Here is an 18,712-nt window from a genome sequence, read left to right as displayed (position 1 = left end):
GCCACGTATTCCTCTCATTTTACGCCCTTCTTTACCTGTCCCGTATATTTTATTTGAGTTCTTGCCATCCAGCTGTCCCTCGACGATTGTCTTCATCATGTCTCAAGATAAGGCCGATTGGATTGTTCCTCTCTCTTCTTAAGGTTTTCGTGAGGCTTTTCTTCCTCCTTCCTAAGACTTCTAAATTGTTCAATCAGTCGATCAATTTGTTTATGATCATTCTTCTGCAGCCCGACATTTCGATTCAATCACATGCAACTCCTACTTGCATTCCCCCACGTGGGCAACAAGTCTCGATTTACGATAGTGAGGGTTAAATATTTACTATATATCGTCCACTGTTTATCGTTATAATCGCCATTTTATCGCAAGCTCAATTTAGTACCAATATTTCGAATTTTTAATTATAATATCGTCAAGCCTTGAGATACGGTCGTGTACAAGAGATACAGCAAAGCTATCGCTACGCAGTATTCCTTATCATGCGCCGTGCGGACGAGATGAGAAATGGTTTATCGGAGGAAATAAGCAATCAGTCGAGCATATTGCAATATTTTAAAAATCAAAGTTTTATGAACCCTATTTTTGAAAAGTCAGGAAAAGTTTACCCTACTTATTTAAATTCTTCTAGATAATTACACCTCAAGTTTCTGTATAAACCCTGGTACAAATTAATCCGAGACAGCCTTGAGGTAAGCCACCTTTTTAAAACGGATACTCGCGAGTAAGTTATGAATAACAAAATAGAAAAATTAATAACATCCTAATCATTTTTATGATACATACCACATTCTGACTAATAAAAACTCAACTAATGGGAGGGACAGACGAACATAATATATTTTAAATGCTACAATCGGGCGTTTTTATCAAATGATATATTTTTAAGGGGGTACTCACAACTTGCTCCATAATCCATTATTAGTTACAGCTTGGAAGCTCCACTCAAATGCGGTCAATTTGATAGGTGCAGCAATTGCTGCTTATTTCTTGTAACCTATAAAGAAATCAATCATAATTTAACTGAGCGATAAAATACTTTGAGCCAACGGCAAACAAACGAAAACCAAAAAAGAAAATGGGTCTGAGAAGCAGGAATATTCCTTAAATTTGATAAAATTTAAAGTCACCTAAAGTGAATTTAAATTTGATCTTTGAGGAATAACTTAAAAATTTAAAATTAATGAATGTGAAAAACTTTTCCGTACATAATTTATCTGCGACCGGTTTCAGCTTATGATGTCATCCTCATACACAACTAAAGAAGATTCAAACAAACACGTACGCAGGCAAAAATTAAACATATTTTTTAGATAAACTTTTATGTTCCTCCTATATTTGCGAGAATATTCATGAGTTGTGAATGGAGGTGACATTATTCGCCGAGAGGAATCGCAAATACATTTTGAGTGGAATAGTGAAAGTATTCGCTTTCATTTATTAAAAATAAAAATGTATTATTTTATAATTTAAGTAAAAATTAAAATATAAATAAAATAATAAAAAAAAATAATGAAATAAGAAATTATTTAGAATGTAAGTGTCAAAGAAGAGTGACGGGAAGATGTCTGGGTTGATACGTGGAGGCTTCAGGGAAGATGATAAACTTTCTAGAGGTAATCAGACCCCATAGTAGATTGACTATTTTAAGAGAGTAATAGATTAGAGAACTCCGTTCTGCCGATGTATTGCTCTGCCGTGGTCTCCGATCGGAGGCCATTTTTGAAGTTTTTAGTGTCAGTTGACATATCGGCTCTCTACTCCTCTCTTTCACCTATTTTCCAAGTATAATGAGGGACCTATTATGGCAGGGATGTACTGAAATACTTGTATGTACAGGAAAATGGATAATGATGACTCCCTAGCGTCATCTCAAAGCCGTTTTTGAAGTTAGGGTAATTGTGTCATTATCAAGGGTACAAAAGTACCTTATCATCCTTGCATGTACCTATGTACAATAGGTTACCGCTGAAAATGAGACGAAAGTGTTGAAATCGGTCATGAACTAGCGTGGTGCCCCACAAATTGTGGGGGTGTGACATAATTAACGTACTTGCATCTTAAAAAGTACATACATTATCAAAGGTAGGTACATCAAAGTATTTCCAAGAGTCTACCGAAGTAAAGTTAATTTAACACATTTTTTTAAACTTCACCGCCCCGAGAACAACGCATTAAAGGCCTTTATATATTTTTTAACAGAATATATTATTTCTAAATAATTAAATAATATAAAATATGTAGAAATGCAATGCAGGGTCTGATAAATAAATTCAATTTTCCCGCCATTGCTACAACGTGTCCATTGATTCCCATGACCTTTGCCACGCCCAAAGGCGCTCTGTCCCGCGACAACTGCAATATAGGCAGTGTGGGTGACAGACCCCACCCCCCCTCCCACTACAAGGCACCTCCCTTTCTTCTCGGGGCTACGTGTGGACACACATAAGTGGGATAATCGCACACGGACGCTCTGGCCATTTACGACGTTCGACGCTTACGCCGTTTACGAGTGCAGCGCAACAAGCGAGCGTCGGAAGAATTCGATTGTCAAGTCACGTCTCGGTCGCGCCCTCCACGGCTTCCTTCCCACAGGTGAGCTGCTGAACACGGCGATTGCCTATACCTAGTATTCTTAAAGCCGCCATTGAAGGAGGGGGGGGAGGAGAGAGGCGTTTCCTAGGAAACGGCGTGTTTACGAATTTCAGACTGCGCGGATTTTCTCCTTCGTTCATTTTACTTAAGGCTGAAGCGCACGATCGTTTTTGACCTACTAAGAGATGGCAAATAAAAAGGATATGCTCTAACGAATCCCCACCTAGCATTTATTAAAGTAGCCCTATATTGCTCGGGGCAAAAGCGAATTCCCATACCTATCCGTTCGCAAAATCTCTCTCTTAATTAATCCTTTCTGTTGGAAATCTAGTTATAAATTAAATAAATCGATCTGGAAATATAGTAGAGTTATAATGTGATGTTCTTTCAATTCACTTTGAATTATCTATACTTTTTATTTTTCAATCAAGCTTATCGCGCAGTCTCCGCGTCACTAGCGGCTAAATGAGGCGTCCTTGATCTTTACTTCCCTTATGAAAAAATTGTATGGCAATGTTTAAGAATGTGTAAAAATTTGAAACAGGTTTATACAATTTTTTTATAGGGATTCGCTCGATATCAGCTGCTGCTCTATTTCCCGTTCGTGTTTAGCGATAGAAAACGCGACGGCAACAAATTATTTTGAACATAGAAAGTTGTTTGAATACATTCCCTGAAGATGAAGCGCTCGAGCTGACTAGAAACGTTGGACACTATGAACTCTCTCACCCAGTTGGAAATCCGAGATGACATTATGCTAGCAATTCGTCGGGAGAGCACAATATCTCATCATAGTTTGCAGTTTTTGAATGCAGTCGTAAGAACGGAATACCATCCAAAAATCTGGGAAAAAAATAGTTTAACACGCCACGAATACTAAAAGTCGGGTAAGAAATTAAGAAATAAAGCCACAAACATTTTTTTGCAAAAATCAAGGAGGCCTACCATAAGTTATTAACCAGAGGATGAGTTTGACGCAGCTGTCCGATCAATTCTCCTGCCAGCTAATCTTTTAGCTCGAACATAATTTTTCCGGTTTGAACTTCTTCACCGAGATCCCCTCATCTCATGCGAAGCCTACCTATGCCGTTATTCCCTACCACCTGTTCTTCAGCAATTGTTTTAATAAAGACCATCAATAAATTTCTATGGGAAGAAACACGAATCAGGATGATAAGACAGGTAAGAATACCATAAAAATGTCTCGAAAATCGCATGTGATTGGTCAACGTGGGAAAGTGCACTTACTACCGCTGCGGCGTGAGAAAAGTCGAGTTTCGCTTACTTAGTATAGTTATTGTAAACGAGGATTAGGAATGAATGGGAAGGGACAGAGTTAAGCCCCGCCATAAATTGGGAGTGAGGTAGGCGAACCATGTTCCTCCAATTTAGCGGAAAGGGGGCGTCACTCCGTACTACTCCCCACACATCCGCTCAAAGAGGGGGGAGGCGAGGTGGTGGAGTGGGTGGGGGTGATATGGGAGGGGGGGTTTCGTCGCGTCACGCCCGAAAAGTGTGACGACGACGGAAAGGAATGGTAAGCAAAGGAGGATTTGGGGGTGGTCCGCAAGGGGAGGGAGAGTAAGCAAACCCTTACCTCGGCCACTGCCGATTTCCTTGCACTGCTCTGAGCACGTTCCCGAGTGTGGTTAGCGGAATCCAAGGAGGAGGCCGAATGGACCGTGGCGGATAGTTCTCTCAGCGCGGAAGACGAAGGCACGCGCAATCCATCAATCGCGAAGCGCGATGGACGAAGGATGGTCGTTCACTCAGCTAACAAAGACGGGGGTCTTGTTTTGTAAAATCACGTGCAGTAATATAATTCAAATTAAATTTTACATCTTCAAATTAGTCGGTGATAGCAGCGCGAACGGACAATTCTAAAGTTAATCACAAGATGTGATGAATGAGGATGGGTGCTGGACGTAGTGGAGTATACACAGCAAAAGTAATGCGGCGAAAAGTATCCTCTGTAGCTCTATCATCGGACTAAAATGTTGCCTCTACTTATAGATACAGGTGTAATAGTGCACAATAATAGATGATAGGGTATAAGCATTACTAATTAGATAGAATATAATAGATGGAGCTCCCCCCCTTATAAATAGACTCGAGGATATTTTGATTAAAAAATCGCTTTCCACAAAGAATCATCCACTCCATACTTCACACGAACAGCGCTATCTGTCCACATACTCAACATTCATAAATAAAAAATATTTATCAAATGCAACACATTCCCAATACCGAGGGATCATTTATGTAAATGAATTATCTGAAAAAACCGCAAAAAAAGTTTAGAAAATATATTATCAAATTGTACGCAAAATCATAACACTCAACGCCTTGACAGAAAAATAAAATCAGAAACTCCTAAATCTTACCAGAAACATTATATTAAAAAATACTATTATGCCTATAGTGTAACAAATGCTACATGGGACAGGAATCATAATATTTGTGTCATAGAATTTCCCAACATACATCACCTGTAAAAAATAAAATACAAGCCCTTTAAATGAAATACAAATCCCTCACAAACCACAGTTTAAACAATACCCATACTATCTACTTTGAAAATACCAAAGTAATAGAAACAGAAAAAAGTATTAATTAATCAAAGAAATTATAAATACTTCCTAAACAGAAAAATATAAGTAATAAAAGACCAGCATATACAATTTAAGCAAAATATGTTATTATTTAAGTAATCGAAATTGACATGTAACCATGAATTGTATTACTTCAGTCACCATCAAAAAACATTTCAAAATGGTAAGTCAAAATTCTAGTCTCTTCTTTCTTGTTTATTTACAACTGAATGTTTCTCTTTTTAAATATTTTATTAAAATAAAACATTGCTGTAATGCGCTATTATATTTATGCATCAAAATCATTTCAAGCCTTGATAATGGGGTATAAAGTAATCGAAGCGTCGGAAAAATGTACTTATTTCAATTTTAAAACCTAAATTCCAAGAAATATTTAATATAACATATAAAGGTTAATACAATGAAAGAAGCTAATATAAAAATAATAACAATACTTTTTATCGTCACATAGCACTAATTATGTGTGTCTTAAGCTACAGTAAGTTGGTGACTTCTCAAAAAATAGCGATAGAAATTTCCCAACACAAAGTATCAAAATATCTCATTAAGGTTACATGCATTAAAAAATATATTTCATTTAATCGTGCGGATGATTTTTGTCTTGTTAAATTTTGTGATTGGAGGCAATAAATTGTCTGTAGAATGAGTACGCTTGGAATAATATTGAATTTCGCATTGTATTTTACACAATTTCCTGTCAATAGCCGGTCATTTTTTTTTCATCTCGACTGTTTTTGTCTCGATCAGGTGATCCACTGCAGCGGCTACTTGAAGGTGAAGCAGTTGGGGGGTGGTCTGGAGTCGTACGGGGATGGTGGGGCGGCGGGGACGGGGGGCTGCTTCCAGAACGTGGGGCTGGTGGCCGTGGGCCACTCCCTGCCCCCCAGTGCCATCACCGAGATCAAGATGCACTCCAACATGTTCATGTTCCGAGCATCGCTCGACCTCAAGCTCATCTTCCTCGACGCCAGGTGAGTGATACACTTAGGCTATGCTAATGATAATAGTGTAATCTACATCCTTTCGTTCCATTCTTGCCCCGCCTTCTACATCGGTCCAACCACCTCTTCACTTAACCTTCGGGCTCACCACCATCGCGCAATCCTTCCTCCCCATCCGTACACGCCTGTTAATGTACTCTAATGTGTCGCTCTAAAAGATATCTATTCTTCTCCATTGCTCAAGCGTTCTAACCCTTTCTGTACGCCCTTATCAGTTTTTGACGAATCGCGCAGCTATTCGACAGTATTTTATTAAGTTCACGAAATAATTATTTCTGTACCGGGTCCCTTATGCTCAAGGTGATGCCGGTTAGCTGCGAAATAGCACTTTTTCATCCAAAAATATTCCCACAAAAGCTTGATCAATCCTAGAATATTCAGGGCTCTGCTACAAATATTTCCTTTACATGTTCCCTACGATAAGTCCGAAGTTATTGCAACTCCCAGGTACTTCACTTCCTCTGTCGCTTTTATGTTGACGCCAGCCATAACATATGCACGGGAATAGATGACCCAACATCGCAAGTAAATTACCCGTGCATTTGCACTTCTTGAGTTCGAATCTCCACTCTTGTCTCCACGCAAGAACGTTGCTTAAACCCGATGAGAGAATTTCACTCATTTCGCGATAAAATTACGCCTAAAAATTGACGTATTTTATAGCTAATTATGGAGCAGAGGTCATTTTTTGTACCGATCGCTCCTAGACGCTAAGAAGAATTTCAAAAATTCATTCCATTCAGGCATATCTTTAAGTCATAGACCAGAAAATCGTACGTGAAAATTTCTCACCAAATAATCATATCTGAAATATGTTCTTAAAATCATTTGGGAAATTTATCTTCCGTGAACTCTTAGAGTAATGAGATAAAATACGAAAATTCCTTTCATAAAATGTTTATAATGAAACAAATGAATAAAAATCAAGTTCACAAAACAGAAATTGAATCATTGGTCGGGAGACGGTGTTTTGAGGCAGCCGTCCAAACGTCGACGTACAATCAACTCACCCGGAGGAAAACCCGAGAACTCTTCACCAACTTGCCATTTTGATTCGCTAGATTTAAGAACGCGAGAGGATAAAGAGCGCGATCTGTGTTTCGCGTGATTTGCCCGAAGATGAAGCTCAGGTTAAGTTCTGAGCACACGTCCTCTTACGGAGAATAACAGTCTGTTTGGCGTTAAGAGAGGAGGCAATCGAGGAAGAGAGATTGAGGTGAGGTGGAGAGAGATAGATAGCGTGGTTTCCGTCGTCACTCGAGATATTAATGGAAGTGAGATTAATGGCCTTTATCATTTGGTGCTTCGTCATGCGCGACGCATTATTCTCTCTCCCCGGCGTGAAAGCAAAAGTTACGAAACTCTTGCTCTCCGAAGCCACGCGTCCAATTTGCTGAATGTTTTCATCTCTCGGAGATCGTGTTACAGCGGTGTCCAGAGCACTGGCTTTCCAACACCAAGGCCCGAGGTAATCCTTCATCGCTGAATAAATCAAATGTTAAGGAGGAAATGTTATTTTATATTTAAGCATAGTAAGGGAAACACTAACGACAGTATATATTAGTTTACACGCAAAAATGTTTATTAATTATTAGATAAGATACATTTCTCATTTCTACCAAATAATTAATTTACATAGGCGAAAAAGAAATTTAAAAGAGACTCCACAATAAACAAAAGTCCGAATGGTATGGGCTTATTCCGCATTTCCATTAACAATATAGTACGCAAACAAAATGTACCAACGATTCATGAGGTACCTAGTGATGGATTAATAACGTCTTTTAATATATGCAAATAATGAAATAATGAAGAACTTAAATCTGATTTTCTGTCCAATGCTGGAAAACCCATAAAATAATATTTTATTTACATTATAATTTGACTCAGAATCCAATCAGCAGGGTGCGGAAACTTGAAAATGGTATCAGTATCCTGTTGTGTGATTGGGAGCAGTATCACGGGAAAAGTATGTAAAACCGTTGTGCGGCCAGCGTTGACATATGGCGGTGAAATCTGGCCTGCTAAGAAAGCCCACGATAAAAAAATAAATGTGGCAGAGATGTGAATGATGGTGGGAAAAAACAAAGATATAGGATTAGGAATAAGAAGACGAATAAGGGATATGGCAGGGGTGGTCGACATTATTTGGGAGGGTGCAGGAGGGAAGGATGCAATGGTTCGGTCATATTTATATTCACAGAAGGGATGATGAGGAGTATTTGGGGGGCAGAATTGGAAATTTGCAAGGGAGAGAAGGGGGGGAAGACCAAAGAGAAGACTTTTCGTACGAGGATTTTCACGGCTTCTAAAAAAAAGAAATGAAAAGAAAATGATACCTACGCAGCAATTCCCGAAAACAACCACCAACATTTGGAGGGACTTTGTCGAGAATGGTTTGAGGGAGGATTACTGGGACTTGGAGTCTACTAGATAGGAGCAGCCTAACCTAACGGGAATAGTTGCAGAGGAACAAGAAAATAATAATTTGATTCAAGATGGAATTTTTGGCATCACCTGTTCCACCACAAAAGTTTTACGAGGTTTGCTTCTTTTCGATACTGTATAAAGAATGCGATTTTAAGATATATTTCCTTGCGGGTGCATCACTGCGCCGAGATCAGAGTGACATTACTCTTGCTCAAATCTGTAGCAGTTCTCCCGTCAGTGATTGCCCTTTCCTTGTTGAGCGCAAGAGGGCTTACATCACTGAGAGGTATTTGAGGTTATGCAACGGACTGAGGGCTGGCGTTACTCGACACAATGATTGGATTGAAAGGAGCGATCTCATGAAAACGGCATTCACATCTAGCGAGGATAACAATGACTCTTGGACTAGCCCAAGGCCATGGAACTCTCTCTCTTCGTATCCCAGAGCAACGTGGAGAGAAAACAAGTGCATACTTACGGGCGAAACCGCAATTTCATCGGCGATGAATGAAACCAGAGATGCCCCAGGGAAAAAATAGCCAAAGAGGCAACTGCATAAAAGGTGGCCCGCTTGAGTCGACTGATCTATGAAGCTTGATTTATGTTGCACCTTTGGATGCGTTTACAAATATGTCCGTTTCGCGTCGAGGAGCGTAGAGCAATCAATTTATTTGCAATAGCGTATTTGCACTCGCGAGGTAAAGCACTGGAATATGCTACGTTAAATATTATATGGAAAATTATAATTTTGAAACATTAAATACGAAATATTTCAATTTCCAGTTGATCATTCAGAGCCCTTATTCGAATTCAGAACAGATTAATTGCAATGAATTCTTTGAAATTAGTTTTTTTTTAAGTGAACTCATTTTGAAAAATAATGTAAAATGTGAGACCGATGGCCACCTAGGGTTAATTGCCAATTCTTATTTTCATGTCTCAAAAATGTTTGCCTTCGATCCAGCGTGTAGCTAAGCTCGATGCATATTCTTCAATAAGGTCGGTAAATTCCGTGCCGGCTGGCATTAATTGATTCGTAAAGTTCAACGGTTTAACTAATCCTAAAAGAAGGATATTTTAAAAGCGAAATAAAAAATGTCCTATATTGATAAATTTAAACATGTAAGTAAGGAATCAAGGAAGGAAAATAGCATCGGATTAACTATTTTCATGGAAAAATAAATGCGTAGATAGCTTTATTATTCCACACAGTTTTATCCTGTACAACCTAGACCGGTTTCAACACACGCGTGTCAAGAAGATAACGGACATGGCAGCAATGTCCATTCTGACCCGGCTGATTTCCCGAAAAGAGTTCATCAGCAGGAAACGCCGGGAAGGCACCAAATCCATCACTCTCGTGTCATTATCGAGAGGAATTGCAGAGACAGTGATAGTAATAGATATAAAATGAAGTAATAGATATAAAATGAAGTAATAGGTAAGCGCTAGTACCCCGAGTCGCTTAGCCAGGACGGCAAAATACTCTTACAGCACCGCAAAAATGCGGCAAGGATCGCGGTGCGTTAAACCAAGTCAGGCGCAGAAAGACTTAATCCGTGAACTTAATAAAGTGCTAAGGAAATCTGCGCGATTCGTCAAAAACTTCAGGAAATCTGCGCGATTCGTCAAAAACTTCAGGAAATCTGCGCGATTCGTCAAAAACTTCAGGAAATCTGCGCGATTCGTCAAAAACTTCAGGAAATCTGCGCGATTCGTCAAAAACTTCTGCGGTCGTCCAGAAAGAGTTACGCGGATGCAAAACGAATCAGGCTGGGAGCCGCTAGAGACTCGGATGCTGCGCGGTAGGCTTATATTGCATGAGCGATTCAGAATGTATATTTTTAAGAACAACACGGAAAACATCATATATGAACCCCGATTTAGTATAAATGCAACAAGGAACTTCAGTAGAGCATTTATATTTTATTTTCTAACTGCTGATGTCCTAACACCCCACGACACACGCCTGTTGATGCATCTTACGGATGTAGTATGTTAATGTAGATTTATATCTTTCCGCTGAGCCTCCAGGGTTTATCCCTGACTTCAATCACAATTCTATGATATTTCTCTGACTTCTAACTTCGAGTCCCAATTTTTACTCCCCCGACTTTCCTGTAACTGTATACGGATAGATTGGTTGTTCGTTACAAATGCCTAGTCTCCATTCTGAGGATAACCGATGTCTCAAAGGTACTCCGCACAAAGCTGTGTGGCATTGACAAACCTCTCAATATGCTTATTTCACTAACATAAGAGCAAGTACCGCCAATTAAACTCGCAAAAAACAATTGAAAATACACTTTCATGGAGCCCGTCGCTGAAGGTATCTCTCACAGGATGGGAAATATGAATGCGTGCCTATTTCGTCTGAATCGAACACGGGCATGGGTGTTGAGCAGGTCAGGAACTCTGTTTCCACCGGCAGACACGCTTTGTCTTGGAAAAGAGAATGGAGGGGAAAGCGGAGGTGGGGGACGTGTGGGAGATGGGTGGGGGGTGGAGGAGAAACGATCCGAAGAAAAGGGGGGGGGGGGGGGAGAGGAAGAGTTGGAAAGGACAACGGTAGATGCGATGATGAGGACGGGATAACTTTTACGTTTGATATTTTTGAGTCGTAAGGAATCCAAAATGTCACACATCTCCGAAAAGAGCATCTACTCTTTCTTCTTCTTTCTCTTATGCCCTTTTGCTGTTAGGCATCTACTCTTTTACCTGATTCAATTACTCAGAAAATCGCGTAGTTCTGAGTTATACCGTAGCGACGGGCCATGGCGTTCGCATCAGTGATGATCAGTACAGTGATTCAGGCTCAGATTCACCTGAATCTGAGCCTGAATCAAACTGTAATTTGCCCTTAATGAGTCCAGTGATGGGCCTGAATCGATGATGAGAAATATTGACACTTTATTGAAATGCAAAAAATGCTTCGATGTGTAAATTAATACGATCAATTTAATAATCCAATTGACAAACGCATATGATCTTCCTGTGGTCTATAATTTTCAGAGTTGGAAGAAGATACTTTTATGCTATATAATAAGAGGCTTTTGGTGGCATAATTTAATATAATTTTATCAAATTATATCATGGATCCGGGCCAATGAAAATGACATTTCCCGTTTTTGGAATTTGCACACCATTTCGTATAATCTTTTTACGTGCTGCAATTTCCTGAACTGAATTCAGTAGTTTCTAAATTCAATTATTGTATTCTCTTAACAGCCGCAAAGTTCATAAAATGTACCGTTCTTCTCAATCCATGAGTTAGCCTGAGATAAATATCGACAACTTTGCAGATTTGCCGCTTGTACACGAAAAAATGACAGGTGAAAATCTAGGAAACCGTTTGTTTAGATACGAGATAGATGCTCAATTTCCGCCAACTATGTAAAAAAAAAATACGAAACAAAAATAACTTTTTCAAATCCAAATGGTATTTAACATTGCTCTAGGTTCAGCCAACGCCGTATAGGAGTGTATTTAGTGAATTAGAATAGCCGTTAAATAAACAATTTGGAACACTTAATTTTCCTTTAAACGTTAATGAAATGACATGCACGAAAGGAAAAAGAGAAAAAGGGCGTAGGAAAGGTGAGATTCATATAGGAGGAGGAGAGGATTCCGATAACACGATGTGAGCTGGAACAGAGCCGTTTGAAATTAGCAGAGCGGTGAAAGGCGAACTTCGGAGTGGCAGTCATCACATTATTCCGTTAAACCTCTCGTGATTTTACGATGATTTTCGAAAAGGAGTGCAGTGCAGGCAGGTGGATTGGCCTCTTTTTCGACGGCTACGGAAGCGGTCGATTGAAATGATTTATTTCGCTCGTAATCGCCTACACACAAATCTCTGGAATGATTTCAGACGACATTCAGGAAGTAATAAAAATGGAAGTCAATTTACAGGCTCTCACTTGTAATCCATGACCAGCCAGCTTTAGCTGTAAAACGACTTGTAAAAAAAGTGCCTAAGAAAATGGACTTTTTAGCGGTGGAACCGGTTGAGTTTCAATATAAAATAATGACTAAACGTAAATCAACTTCTCTCAGTTCGCGAAGTCCTCATTTAAAAAATTTACACAGGTATTAATAAAAAGAGCTTATTTGGCCGATTAATAATTTCAATTTAATTATCCATTTCTTTCCGAAAAATTTCCAAATAAAAATAATAAAAATTAAATAGTTTAATTTCCACTCGATCATTTAGAGCTATCATTCTAATTTTACATGGATATTTTTTAATTATCTAATTCAAATTTGTTATTAATGCGAAAATAACGAAAAATATTGCAAAATTCGCGATCAATGGCAAACTAGGGTATCACGCCAATTCTTATTTTTATCTTTCAAAATTTTTGCCTTCTATCCGGCTTGTAGTATGTATATTCCTAAAAATGCCTGTAAATACCCGTTACGGCTGGCATAATTTGATGCGAATAAAGATTAGCGGTTCACTTGATCCTGAAAGAAGAATATTTTAAAAGGCAAAGTAATGAACATCCCACATATGTAAATTTAGACGTAGAAATAAGGAAACAAATGCATCGAAACTTGAATTTTTTGGAAGCGGATGAGGATTTTTCTCTACGCATGGACAATGACAGCAGCAGAGAAATCAATGGTGGAGGCTTTCGAAATATGATGAAGTAGAAGGATGATGAGGATTGATCAACCGAGTAAATGATAAGTAAGACCTAAGAAGACAAGGAGAGAAGAGAACCCTCATGAAAACCTTAATTTAATCGGCTATATTTTGAGTCATGATAGCCTGATGAAGACACTCTTAGAAGGACGGGTGGAAGGGAAGAATTGCTAGGGCAAAAGGGCAGCCCCGAATGACTTACATAAGACAGGATATAAAGGACGTAAATGAGAAGAAATACGTCGCTGTGGAAAGGCTAGCGGCTAGGAGAGAGAAATGGAGAGCTGCGTTAAACCAATCTTAAGGCCACTATACACGGTGAATGATCATGCTGAATGATCACGTGATCATTCGGAGGATCATGCTGGCAAAATAGATCATGTTCTAATTTTCACTGAATGATCGTGCGCATGAAGGTTCATTCGCGAATTGTTCCGTCGTACGCGGTGAATGATCATGCTGAATGAAATCATTCACCGTGGGTATAGCGGCCTTTAGGATTGTTGACTTGCGATGAAGACAATCGTCGAGGGACAAGTGTACGGCAAGAATGGAAAATGAAGACGGCTAATAAAATGTATGGTGCAGGTAAAGACAGTTGTGAAAGAGAAGCAATATTCAGGTGAGAAATTGTAAATTGAAAGGAGAATTGAGTTGGGAACTGCGTCAAACCATTCTCTGGATCTCTTACCAGTAATTACGATAATGTGCACCTTGAATGGGCCGCGCGAGAAAACTGAAATTGGAAAAGAAGGCCCTCAGTAGTATCCCAGAGTGCTGCGACGCGCTTTTCCACTTTCCGCATTTCATGTTTCACGCTAGGCCGCATCGCCTGCCCCTCCCCCCCCCCCAACCATAGAGCGATGAAGTGAGGAAAGGCCTTTGAAGAGGGCCGTTCTGCCACTGTCCAGAGCTTTCCCGAAATGCTTTCTCTATCGGGTGGGCGAGGTTCCCCATTGTGCGAGGCAGCTCTCCGATGAAAAGTGCCGCGCCTAATTCCCTCGGCTACTCACGGCTGACGGAAATAATTAAAAGATCTCATCGGACACACGATTAAAATGTTGAAAGCATTTGCAGCGACGTATAGCATATGGCCCAGGGCTATGTAAATCTATACGTGCAAGTTAGATACGGAAAAATGATATGCATATGGAAGAAATTACTCGGAAACGACAATATTTCCTCAACTCTCATACCACCATGTAGAAATAATTGAAGGTCCCACAAGACACCGATTAAAAAATTGCTGGTATTTCTGCCTGGCAATCTCCGGGAGGGATGCCATTGTGCTGAAAGCTATAGAATTCGAAAAGGTAGAACAAGCGAAAGGTATTCAGGGAAAAACGAAAACTATGGAAGAATCGGTGACAGTAATACCATTTAAAGTGTAAATTAAAGTATAAAAATACGATAATTGACTTTGTGTTTTGTATAGAAGAACTAACTTTTGCTGATTCCGATGCGTACTGTAGCCGTAAATCACTCTTTACCTTCCTCTCCCTCGTTTACCCAACATTCTGCTCTCTATCTCTGTTTTCGATATCTCCTCCCCGCACAGCACCCGCTCCATCCATACCTTTCGTCTACTTTTACTGTGTTCAATGAATCCATTCACAAAATCCTTATACGCAACAGGCTACACACTTCAATTGCAGATTTGAATTTAATTTTTGAAGGAAGATGATCAAATTCAATTGGCGACGAGCAGCTTCAGGGACATATATTTTATAAAAATTTACAGTTTACTGTCTCTTAATCGATTACAGCGGTGATCCCGAACATGAAAAGGTCAAGACGTAAAACAAATGCAATCGATTCAGGCGTGATATCGTGGGAGTTCCACTCATTTAGATAAAATGTGTAATGGAACTTTTCCACAATTATTTTAATGCAAAGGACGAGTTTCGTAAGATGAACAGTGATATATTGTACCAGCGTATTTATCTTCTCCGCCCCGAAAACAGCGCATTGAAGGCCTTTACAGCGGCGGAATCTAACGCTAACAAGCACTCATGCCTTATAGAGTGGTTACCTACCCAAGCTGGACTCGAACCCGCGACCTTCGATTTCGCAGGCCTTAACCCCGCCGCCACGGAGGCCCGATGATATATACATATGGTGATTCAATATATATAATGACTCTGTGTGCCGAAACACGTCGTACGCATTAAAATAATTGTGGAAATGTGTATTCATAATTTATTTGAACAGGACAATAAACGTTGAATTGATTTTTGCCCTCAAGAATCGACCGTTTCGATGAGAATCACAGAGCGAAAGTGAGAGACAAGGCTGGCGGAGGAAAAACTGAGTCGAAAACTAAAGTTTAATTGAACGTTTATTTTTTGAAGTGCAAACTTTGATTTTAACGCAATAAAAACCTCGCCGTGGACGTGATCGGCGTCACGGCACTCTTTTGAGGAGAGAATGGGAATTCGTTTCGAGGGAAAGGCAGGGAGAGAGAGAGAGGGGTTTGAAGGAGGTGCAAATGAAATCGCCCCTCTCTCTCTCCCGAACGAAACGTGAGAAGCAGCGACACACGCCCAATTCCTCGCGAGACTCCACGCGCGCGCGTGCATGACGAGGCAAAGAAGAGCCGGGCTGTGGCGCCTGCGCTCTGGAAATTTCCATTATGTATTATTATTCCACGGCCTCCCTTCCCACCTACTGCTACCATTAGGATTCTCTAGCGAAGGCCATTCTGGTTTTCCACCGGGTAATTGTTGACATTGCTGCCGAAGTTTCGGAAACCGAGTCAGTTCCCATCCTAATGGACTGATAAGCAACTAAGCTCGATCAATTAAGAAAATATATAAGTTCAACAGATTTAGGCTTCAATTGGTGGAAATTAGATATTTAAATAAATAAAAGATCGTGGCACTTTTCCACAAAATGTTGTGGAAATTCCAAAAAAAATATTTAAATAAGAAAAGATAGCTTCCAAAGCGATATGGTGAAAATCAAATTAGAACCTCGCCTTATTTCTAGGATGAAAAAGTAAAATTAGGTACTATTTCGCACTTATCCGGCCACAGCTTGAATATGCTGCTAGCATATGGGATTCGGTGCAGAAACACTAAGTATTGGACATGAAATTAATAAAATACGAAGGGAAGCCGTGCGATTCATCGAAAACTGCTACGGGCGCAGAGAAAGCGTCGCACAGATTTTAAACGAATTAGGAGCATGGGAGCTGCTAGAGACTCAGAGACCACGCGCGCTGGGCTTTGATTGTTTGAGCGATTGAGAATAGATATCTTTCAGGGAGACGTGGAGAACATCACATTAGTACATCTTATGAGCGAGTGCTTTTAAATCCAAGGTTTTAACTTCCGGGTAGCAGAGATGGAGTTTCACAGTCTCAATAAAATGTTTACGTTACGTTTGGCTGTTAACTTTAAGGCAGATATGAATACATGATAAAATACATGTTTACTTTACATCGGAATAAATTAAAATACCGATGATAAATTCGACAGAGTGATCAGGACTCCTAGGTGGGTTCTCTGAGGGATACAACACACCGGGGCCGGGAACCGAGCCCGACACTAATACGCCCGCCCTCTCGGGGAGGGATTTGGATGGTAAGGAACAAGGAAAGAGGCGCCCGCGCCGCCGTGATAGGAGCCCGACGACGCCTCTGGGGTAGGGAAATGGTTGGAAGGGGCGGGACGGGGAAAAACGCCTTAACGCTTCTATAAGCGAAAAGGGCCCACCAAATAGCAAAACCATTACTGTGCCTGCGATTTTAGAGGATTATCCTATGAGGAAGAATAATGTAAACGATCAAATTGCTAGATAAATTCGACAGTGTCAGGCGAAACATGATGGAACTCCTTCACGATAGTGCAGAAAAGAAAAGGCAATGGCGGCTTCCACTACTAGCATTTTTGTGGCCACCTGTTTCGATTCAAGGTATCATCATCATCAGGCCTGACATTAGACATCATGCCTGGCATTACACATCAGTCATACTGATGATACCTTTGGTTGATCGAAACCGGTCGCATCGATAAATAATTGTGGAACCCGCCATTGCATTTCCTTTCTGCACTCTCATGAAAACACCTCAAATTGTAAATTGAACAACTTCCTTATTATCTTTAAAAACGCTCAAGCAAATGTTTTTTCGCCTTTTGAAGGGGGCATTTTCCATTTTACGTGTCCTTACGTACCTAATCATTCCGTACCTGGTATGTTCTGCAATATGCATTTCCTCGCAACGAGAAAAAAAGCTCATTATGAATTGAGAAACTCGGTATCATCATGGGGCATCGCATTTTTTTCTCCCTTGCTATCGCATTGTCTGCAGAGTTAAGTTGGAAATATGAAAAGACCCCAAAATTTCCTCACTTTTGATGCTTCGCGTACATACTTTTAGAATTACCGGGAGTGAGACAATGATGTTCCCAACACTTTCACGGAAGGTTTGTTGCTGTAAAGCGCCACTTGATCCCTCCAACACATCGTCACAATGGTTACGGACGCCGACTGAGTTTTTCTCTCCCATTGTTTCTGCTAACGCGAGCCTTTTTTATCGTCCACCGAAGAGAGAATATCCGAAGAATTCAGAAAACTCGCGCATTACGGCAATTTTTTTTCTCTCGCGCTTAACAATCGTAAATTGCTATTAAGTGGAATATAAATCGCTTGATATTAATATAGCCTTTTATTATGGTAGCGCTTTTTCTTGCTATGGCCTTTTCTTATGGTAGTGCTTTCTAGTTGTAACGAAATATATCTAATAAGCAGGCTTTCGGTTATTCGTATCTTGTTTGCAGCCTCATCATTTCGGTGACATTTATTTCCATAAATGACCTTACTATTTACGCCGCGCCCAAGAAATTTACTAAAGGTGGCACAATACGCTGATTTTGCCTTTGGACTGTTGCACTGTAAAAAATACTTAGATGTCAGGGTAATAATAAATAACATAATGCTGTTTGGAACATGAAGACAAGTATGACATACAATTTTATGTGATGAATTAATGTAAGAGAGAAACACTAAAATTCCTGGCAAAGCAATTAGAATTATGGCTGATAAGAAAAGAAGATCGTGTAAGCGTTAAAACTCTAGGTGATATAGGAGAACTGAGCAGAGAGCTGCGTCAAACCAATCTTCGCATTGCTAACTGACAGTGGCGTAACTAGGAATATGCTTTGGGGTGGATGATGGGCGACCTCCCACCCACCCCAAATTTGGGAAAATTTTGTAAAAATGACACGCCCGCAAATGCATTTGAAATAATTTTGGCACTTAAAATTTGTGTTTCATTAAAAGTTTACGTTAAAATTTACTGTATGTTCAAACTAGACAATAGTATTGAATATTGTTTTTATTTCTCTGAGGGTTTGGGGGGGATCTATCCCGCTCTTCCTCCCCCATAGTTACGCCACTGTTAACTGATGAATATTAAGAACACC

At 39.9% G+C, this 18,712-nt stretch overlaps 1 protein-coding gene across 1 annotated transcript in view; it reads left to right on the top strand.

The window, feature by feature from the left end:
• Positions 1–18,712, top strand: part of LOC124169213 (single-minded homolog 1) — a 121,146-nt gene that overhangs the window by 82,279 nt on the left and 20,155 nt on the right. The window contains exon 8 of the mRNA XM_046547730.1: positions 5,955–6,178. Coding sequence (XP_046403686.1) covers positions 5,955–6,178 — 224 coding nt within the window. The remainder of the gene's footprint in view (positions 1–5,954; positions 6,179–18,712) is intronic.

Source organism: Ischnura elegans, chromosome 12 (genome assembly GCF_921293095.1).
Source record: "Ischnura elegans chromosome 12, ioIscEleg1.1, whole genome shotgun sequence".
NCBI lineage: Eukaryota > Metazoa > Arthropoda > Insecta > Odonata > Coenagrionidae > Ischnura > Ischnura elegans.
This window is presented reverse-complemented; position numbering and strand designations above follow the sequence as displayed.